This window comes from Misgurnus anguillicaudatus, chromosome 18 (genome assembly GCF_027580225.2).
Source record: "Misgurnus anguillicaudatus chromosome 18, ASM2758022v2, whole genome shotgun sequence".
Lineage (NCBI taxonomy): Eukaryota > Metazoa > Chordata > Actinopteri > Cypriniformes > Cobitidae > Misgurnus > Misgurnus anguillicaudatus.
In genome coordinates, this window is record NC_073354.2 from 18,055,376 (window position 1) to 18,064,418 (window position 9,043).

The 9,043-nt window shown below is 39.0% G+C and overlaps 2 protein-coding genes and 1 long non-coding RNA gene across 3 annotated transcripts in view; 2 read left to right on the forward strand and 1 right to left on the reverse strand.

The window, feature by feature from the left end:
* The window catches only part of LOC129429422 (uncharacterized), a 45,958-nt gene that overhangs the window by 1,627 nt on the left and 35,288 nt on the right, over positions 1 to 9,043 (forward strand). The window contains exon 2 of the long non-coding RNA XR_012358634.1: positions 968 to 1,523. This is a non-coding gene — a long non-coding RNA (uncharacterized lncRNA). The remainder of the gene's footprint in view (positions 1 to 967; positions 1,524 to 9,043) is intronic.
* slc10a4 (solute carrier family 10 member 4) lies at positions 257 to 4,081 on the reverse strand. The gene is made up of 3 exons (XM_055186103.2): positions 3,441 to 4,081; positions 2,794 to 3,004; positions 257 to 1,499 (listed from the first exon to the last, which is right to left on the reverse strand). The coding sequence occupies exons 1-3, from the start codon at positions 3,974 to 3,976 to the stop codon at positions 960 to 962; spliced, it is 1,287 nt and encodes a 428-aa protein (XP_055042078.2). The 5' UTR covers positions 3,977 to 4,081; the 3' UTR covers positions 257 to 959.
* LOC129429420 (uncharacterized) lies at positions 6,753 to 8,592 on the forward strand. The gene is made up of 3 exons (XM_055186105.2): positions 6,753 to 6,908; positions 7,509 to 7,848; positions 7,940 to 8,592. The coding sequence occupies exons 2-3, from the start codon at positions 7,518 to 7,520 to the stop codon at positions 8,587 to 8,589; spliced, it is 981 nt and encodes a 326-aa protein (XP_055042080.2). The 5' UTR covers positions 6,753 to 6,908; positions 7,509 to 7,517; the 3' UTR covers positions 8,590 to 8,592.

Genomic DNA, 9,043 nt, shown 5'->3' on the forward strand with positions numbered 1-9,043 from the left:
CCCCTCTCTCTCTCTCTCTCTCTCTCTCTCTCTCTCTCTCTCTATATATATATATATATATATATATATATAATTCACACCATGAACATTTATTATTGTCACAGATGTGTTCTGATAGACATTCAATATATTCTTTTAGATTAGAGAGAATTATTGCATATTTGTTATCAGATTTATTAAATGGAATTTATCAGATGATCATGTTTTTCCTATAAAACACATCTCTTTATTGCACCTTCTATCATATTTGTTCTGATCTTACACTGACATTGCTTTGAGCCTTTAATATTGGCCTTATCACAGAGTGGGATTCCTGTAAAGATGCCATTTTCAAGCATTATTAAACTCCCTGTTTTCAACTATAAAGAGATAAACACTGAGTTTTTAATACCTACTGGCATATGAATCATTCCTCTCATCCTCTGGGTGCACAAAATGCAAACAAATAAATCAGTGCAGCTTATTTACTGATGTACAGTAATAGCAGTTTTATTTTATCATGCAGCCGCATCAGTCTATATTAATTGTGTATGATTTGCATCCTTCTGTTACACTCTGAAAGTGTCATAACTTTATTTGAATATATGCACATAAGAGTTAACTTAAATTGTGTTGCATCTTTCTTTTGGCACTTGAATTAATTGCTTGTGACGTCCCTTATTTGTCACTTTGAATTAAAGCGTCTGCTTAAAGGCAATGTAAACGTAAATCCTTCTAAACCACATCGTAGAGTTTAATTTTTTAGTTCTGAATTGTGTGTTTAGAAATGATTTACTGTAAACTGGTTTAAAAGCTTAACTTTGTATGTCCCTGCTGTGTGATGTCATACCATTTTCACAATATTCACAATTTTTTAAACATAAAATATGCAATTAGTTATCAACATGAATACATTTTAAGGTGAAGACAATACACAAATCCATTGTCCGTGGTGAATACCAAGTCAATTGTTTTGTCCTCTATACAGGCGTGGGGCTTCCTACACCATCCTGTGACTCCAGCATTATGACATTGGGATCACTCGCTGTTACAGCGCCATACGTTGAATCGAACGGCCCATCTTCCTCCTTCATTCGCTTGTAACCTATGTTAGTATCATCATCATCATCCTCTATGAGGTCCTGTTTATGTAATACCTCCCTCCTGTACATCCGGTAACCCAGAATGAAGATACCGGCTTCTGCTGCTTGGAAGAGCGCATAGAGCAGAGGAAACATATACATGCCTCCCATCAGCTGCGGTGGGAAGGCCAGCTTGAGGATGGCCGTGCAGAGCTGCACGTTCTGGCAGCCTGTCTCTAAAGAGACAGTCCTCCGGCAGTTAGGGGGGAGATTGAAGAGCGCCGCTATGCCATAACCTGACGCGTAGCCGGCCATGGGCATAAGCACGGCAATCATGTACACTGAGGCGGGGATGGTGGCCAGCAACTCCGGGCCAAGCATTGTTCCAGTCATGATGAAGAGCATCACCAGAGTGACCAGAAGAGACCATAAGGACATCTGAAGTGAGAGCACAAAGCACAGGTGAATACAGAGTGAATGAGAATGAATGAGTGGATCTCCTAAAGAGTATATATACACTCACCTAAAGGATTATTAGGAACACCATACTAATACTGTGTTTGACCCGCTTTCGCCTTCAGAACTGCCTTAATTCTAAGTGGCATTGATTCAACAAGGTGCTGAAAGCATTTTTTAGAAATGTTGACCCATATTGATAGGATAGCATATTTCAGTTGATGGAGATTTGTGGGATGCACATCCAGGGCACGAAGCTCCCGTTCCACCACATCCCAAAGATGCTCTATTGAGTTGAGATCTGGTGACTGTGTGGGCCATTTTAGTACAGTGAACTCATTGTCATGTTCAAGAAACCAATTTGAAATGATTCGAGCTTTGTGACATGGTCCATATCCTGCTGGAAGTAGCCATCAGATCGGATGGGTACATGGTGGTTATAAAGGGATTGACATGGTCAGAAACAATGCTCAGGTAGGCTGTGGCATTTAAACGATGCCCAAAAGGGGTCTAAAGTGTCCAAGAAAACACCCCCCACACCATTACACCATTGCATTAATGTGAGATTGAACAGGTGTTCCTAATAATCCTTTAGGTGAGTATATGTAACCAAAAGCATTTTTAAATTGTGATAAAATGGCAGTTTTTGGAAAAGCGAAGGCCTGCTTACTGGCAGACAGGTTTACAAACCCAGTTTTGAGTGATGTAACATTTATATATGCCCTGGGTACACTCTGAAAGTGGACTTACACTTTGTCATATGCTAGAGAAGAGAAGCACAATTCAGTCCACATTTATCCACTCCACTTAACGTAACCCCAGCAGCTTCATTTAGTTCCATCCTCTATAAGCCCCTCCTTTATCACTGTATCACGCATTGTCCCCCCACCCCTCCCCTCCCCACCTCCTCTATCTTATGGTCACCACTGCGCTTTTACCAGACTGTTCTCAGATAAGCTCAACTGAAAGACAGAAACCATGCATGCATGTGACGTCACTCTGCCCCAGGCAGTCCAGGCTTTATTTAATAGCCAGATACATTAATGCCACTGGAAACACCCCATCACAACCAGTCAATATTAGAACTAAAATTAAATCAACTTAAACATATGTTTCCTTAATATTACAATATATTTATGCATTTGGTAAACCCTTATGTCCAAAGCCACTCACAGTGCAATGTATGCATTTTTCTTATCAGTATGTGTTCCATGGGGATCGAACCTACAGCCTTTGCGTTGCTGACTCAATGCTCTAAAATGGTTTTTTGAGTCACCTTAAGGATGATGTCAGCTGCTCGTGAGTATCTGTGTCTGATCCACACCCCGAGACCGATGGGTATGAGTGTGCTGAAGAGGGTTAGAATGATCGCACCGAAGGGTAGCAGGTTCACCAGAGGCGTGTTGATCCACGCGCGACTGTACATCCACAGACACAGCGGCATGAGCACGAGCGCCAGGAGAGTAGACGAGATGGTCATGACTATGCTGGAACCAACCGAAAGCAAAAAAATAAAAGCAAATATAGCTGTTATGACTTTTTGTTACCTTCAGTTAATTTATATTTGTGATTTTTTTATCAATTCAGCGCAACAAACAGCGCAATAATGCGCATGTTAACAAAAAGTGCAAGCATTTCATTATCCTATATTTTTTGTATTTGTTGGTTTATTTAATCAGAATAATAGACAATAATAATTAATACATAAAATATAAATGTGCCAAATTTACAAAAATTTGCCAATTTTCATATTTTATTCCTTAAAAAATCTCTGCAAACGCTCACAATTTTGCTCTGACAGCCACTTTTCTGTCTTTTAATTCTTTATTTCTATTCAAAGTCTATTTAAGTCTTCCTCTAAAAACAAACCGGCAAAATGAAACATTTATATCAGATCAGTAAATAAATGTATGCAATATTTACCTGAGGTTCATCTCTCCGTTGACCAGCAGTGACAGGATGTTGGAGAGGTTTCCCCCGGGGCAGCAGCCGCACAGAAGCACAGCCATAGCAGCCACATCATTAAGAGAAAAAGCCAAAGCCAGGAGGAAAGCTATGAGGGGCATAAGCACAAACTGGCACACAACTGCCAAAAGCACTCCTATGGGCTTGCGAATGTGTTCGCCCAGCTGACTGATCTCCACTGTGCAACCTAGCCCCATCATGGTGAAGCACAGGACCAATCCAACAAAAACGTTAATTCCGTGACTCAAGGGTGAATCCCAGAACGCCACTATTAGGTGAGTGGGCTCTTCTGATGGTGAAAACGGATCGGCAAAGAGCCCTGCTGGGGTCAAGGCAGTCCTGAGGGTGCTGACCACAAGAGACAACGGCTCTTCTGTCGCGCGCAACCCTGCCATTGACGGGTTCTCGTCCTCGGAGACATTAAGGGCATCCGCTGTGAAGTTAAGAAGCGCGGTGGTAGTCGCGTCGGTGCTCGGCACGCCGGAGGTCTCCATCGTGTCTCCAGGGTACTGGAGTTCTCCAAATGATCCTACTGTTTCAGATGGTGTCCCCTCCTTGAAATGAGGAGATACGGGTGGAGCTGCCCAGTCCCCTAGCGGCGTAGGACCATTCAAGTTGTGTCACACTCACATCGATGCGCAACTGGTAGAGCATTGTGTTAATGTACCAGCGCAAATATTGTGGGTTCGTTTTCCAGGGAACGCACAAACTGATAGTAAATGTTTAAATTTGATGCACTGTAAGTCGCTTTGTATTAAAGCATCTGCCAAAAGTATATGTAGAAATGTCAGTCAATCAGTGACACAGGGACAATTGGGTGTAAGCGCTGTGAGCGCACGGTGCCACAGGGAGGGGTTTGCAGCGGAGCGCGCAGCTAAGCTGACAAGAAGAAAATTACCTTAAAAAAATGCAGATTAGTTCGTTTTTAGAGTCGGTTTACCTAATGGTCATTGCAACGACGTACAGCCTGTAGTATAGTGAAACGAAACAACAGGACCATGATGGCGCAACTGTACATAAGGCAGGACTATACGAGACTAAAATGTGCATAATTAAATTATAATAAATATACTAAATTAAAGGTTAAATACGAACGATTTTATGTTTTTGAGGGTACGGCTGTAAGACAAAGCCAACTTATGCTGGTTTTAGCTGGTCTCCCAGCCTACTGAGGCTGGTAGCAGGCTTGTTTTTGAGGGGGTTTCCTGATCACTTTTATAGCTGGTCTAGTCAGGCTAAAAGACCTGACCCATTAGCAAAACCACATGACCCACTAACTTTAACCAGCTACTTTTATCTTAAACTAAGACCAGCCAAGTTGGTTTAAGATGGGTACAAAGTGGTTACAATATCTGTTTATTTCCCTGCAGCATTTTATCATAGATTAACACAAATTCTTAACAAGCATATACAATTATACATATATTAAGCTAAAATAAAAGTTTAAAAATATAGGTTAATATCGGTTATATCGAGTCACGGCTTGAAATTTTTGACTATAAATGTCAGCTACTATCCATACTTTTTGTCCATTAATTCAGTCACAGACAATAAGAGTTTTTGCTATTTAAACAAATCTGAATCTCTGTAAGTGACCATCTTCATTTTAGTGATACAGGCTAATGCATTTAATTAAAAAGTACTTATTTTACACTATGTACAAATTTTGCGGCACACAGTCACTTTTTGTATGTTTTGTTAAATTGTTTGCTTTTTATTGGTAAAAATGCCATCAACATGGTTTGAGAAACATTTTCAAATTTACACATAGGGGTCGTTCTACGGAAATGTCCATTTTTCTGTCTCTATAGCCTTTACAGAAATATTACACTTGAAAAACACTTTAGGGTTACAATTTTTTATATTTTAAAATGAAACAATATGTAATTTGAACAATTACACCTTCTTGAGCCATCAGTGTAGCAATATTTGATTTTTATTAATTAATTAGAATTTCAAGCACCACAGAAGTGCTCGTCCCCACAGTCATGTACAGAGGGAAAATGCTTTATTTTGAGATTAAAAACATCTTCTATTTAAAATACAATAATGTGTCCATAACTATCAAATATATAATGTAAATTACATTAAAAAACAAAATGCTAAATAGATATATAATGAAAGTAGTGGTCCCCTGGAGTTGTGTCACTGATGTGTTACCGTTTAACAAAAAAGCTCTTATTTTTAAATCACACTGATGACATCACTTGACTTCCTTCATTCAATTTCATGGAGATCTATGAAGAGAAGCCCATGGTAAGTCCACTGTCTCTTTTCAGTTATTAGAAATCTTTTCATTCATTTCATGATTTCATATGAAGCCTTTAGTTTAAGTCACTGGTATACCTCCTTTATTGTTTGGGAATTGCAAAAAACTAGAATACGAATGGATTAGACTACTTAATTTAGTGAGTGATAACATGTGGTTTGATACTTTGCAGCAGCAATTTTGTAAAATGCTTGTAAAATGCAGTTTTCATGAAAATTGTCACTGGTGTTACTGTCACTGGTGTTACCTTTCTTATGGGTAACACCAGTGAAGATCAGTAACACCAGTGATTTGTTGTGTCACAGGTGTTACTGTGTTTTTTTTTTCTTTCACATTAAATAAAATCTTTTGCATGTGACATGATGATAATTTTAAATGCATTGAATTCTGCTACACTTAGGAATTAAGCACATACACAAAACACCTTTAATATTGCTAAAGAAGTAAGGTAACACCAGTGACAAAAAAATGGTGTATGCAGTCTTACATGCACAAAAAAAGAAAAAAATCATTAAGCTGTCATTTATGTGTACTAATATAGTCAAAGAGTAATCTAATAATGTGGTCTAAGTTTAAATGTTAGAAAAAGAAATCAATTTTATACCAAAAGTGGACGTTTCTGTAGAATGACCCATAAATTCAGATTATTGATTTACAAAAACAAAACACTACATTCACTGCTGTTTTTGAATAAGTTCTTTAAAATAAAACGTTTTTTCGTATGGACTTTTGTTATGCAACACATTGTGCAAGACTAATGGTGCTGCCAAAACATAAATCATTTACATGTATTGATCTAATACTGAATTGTTATGAAGCGGTCATCATAAAAATGTCCTCGTTTTAGGCATATATGATGTTTTAGTCCTGGATAGGCTACATGTTATTTGTAATTTTTGTCTATTACAACTATAAGTGTAGCCCTACACCTCAGACAAAGCCGTTTCAAAAAACTTATTTTAGGGAGATGTTGTTGTACTTTAGCCCTCGGTCATGTCCACAAACGTGCTGTCATTATTTACATAAGTTACTGCTTTCCTCTCACTGTCCCACTTTCTTGTGAAGAGTCGCACTGGTAGTTTCTGTCAGGACATATAACTAAGGGAATGAGCACAATTTAGGAATAACTGGACATCTAAAACCCATTTTACTTGAAGGTAAGGTGTGATATTTATTTAGCGCCCTTTAGCGATAGACAAACTTTTTTGTATTACTTTATTAAGGCGCGCTATGTCTACAGTTAATTTCATTATAAACAGTACACTTAATGGATTTTTATCGCAGCTAAAACCTTTTGAATGTAAACCTCAAACCTTTTAAACTTAAAATAAATCACCACAATCTTATAGGAATGTGTAATTATTTTTTTTGTAAGATCTGCTTTCGCCTCAGTGATGTTGATTTTAGCGCCGGGGTTGGGGCGAAGAGTCATTTAACGTTTTTACGGTTTACTTTGTACACTGTAAAAAAAATGCAGCATAAAGTAAAAAAAAAAACAAGTCAATTTAAGTCTAATTTGATTTATGACTTTATTTAACTTAATTTGTTAATTTAGTTTTTGTTAAACATAAAAATATGATGATTTGACAAAAATGTTGCATTACTCATACGAAATCGACACCTCGTAAAATAGTTGTTTTTGCATGAGATCAGGTTGAATAATATTTTTTTTTTCAAATAATCCTAAATAATATACATTTATCTATACATAATCCTATATTCTAATATTTTTTATTGAACTTAAACTTTATTGAAAGCTCGCAAAGATGAATTCCTGGCTCATAAGCGCGCTCGCGCTGATGGTCTACTGTTGCCATGACGCCCTCTCGTGTCCAAAGCGATGCACTTGCCATTTCAGCACCAAAACAACCGAGGTTGTGTGCCCTGACGCCGGCCTATCTCATTTCCCTGGAGAAGGGCTACCACACAACACCACCGCACTGACCATCCAGTTTACAAACCTGAGCGTGCTGACCTCAAAAGACCTGAAAGCCATCCCATTGCTAGAGGAGCTGCACTTGCCTGGCAACAAACTGAGCAGCTTACCCGCAGATCTTCTGATGTACGTTCCTCACCTACACACCATAGACCTCACAGGTGAGTGTGTGTATATTGGAAACCCATCCAGACTGGGTTTCAGTGTGACATGCAAAAAGTTTCTAACACCCATCATCTGTAATGTGCCTAGATAATGAACTGCGTGAGCTTCCTTCACACGTTTTCCATCATGCTCCACTTCTTAACCTGGTGCTAAAAGACAACCGCATCTCCAGTATCCACCCTGACTGGATGCCCAACAATAGCACTCTCTCATGGTTGGACTTGTCAGGAAACCATCTTACGAAATTCCCAATAGCCCAACTCCAGGCACTAAATCACCTCAAGGTTCTGCAACTTTCGCAGAATAAACTCGAGGAGCTTCCAGTTGGATGCCTAGACGCTCACCCTGCCCTAGAGAGACTTCATTTGGACCAGAACAAAATCGAATCCCTGGATGTGAAGGCCTTCGGCAACACTGCTAACCTGACACATATTTTCTTGCAGAAAAACAGACTGGAGAGACTCCCACCCACTGTTTTCCAGGGGCTACAACGCTTGGAGTTTGTAGACCTCCAAGACAACAGGCTTAAATCTATTCTCCCTGGCACGTTAGATATTAATACCAGCTGGGTGGAGTTGACCTTTAACCCCTGGCATTGTGACGCTAAAATAGAGTACCTGTGGAAGAAACTGACTGTGGAAACCCTACAGTCAGAGCCAAAATGTGCTTCACCGGAGAACCTGAAAGATCGGGTCATCGCAACACTTAAACACGAAGAAATGGGCCTGCCAGAGTAAAAACACGAGTTCTGGGGCCTCATGTATAAAACTGTGCGTAGGATTCTTACTAAAAGTCTTCGTACGCACAAAAGCCAAAAATGGCATACACCAAAAATTATGAAGACTTATAATGCAAAGTAATGTTCCCTTTATAAATCACAGATCACCTGCAAGTGTGCGTACATGAATCATCCTAATATCCCACCTTGCAAGCCCATTCTCCTGTCAAGTTTGTTTTTTTATAAATCACAACCTTTGCGTGGGAACTGGCGTACACACGTTTCCAGCCCTGTTTTGTGCGTAGGCATGCTTTATACACGAGGCCCCAGATGTGTTTAAGACAGCTAATGGTAACTAGTAAATATGAGTAAGGAGACTTTCCTAATGTAAACATTATGGTAGTATCTATTGCAAATTAAAAATCAATTTTTTTTTCTTCGTATGTTAAGAAATTTAATAGAAATGGCCATGA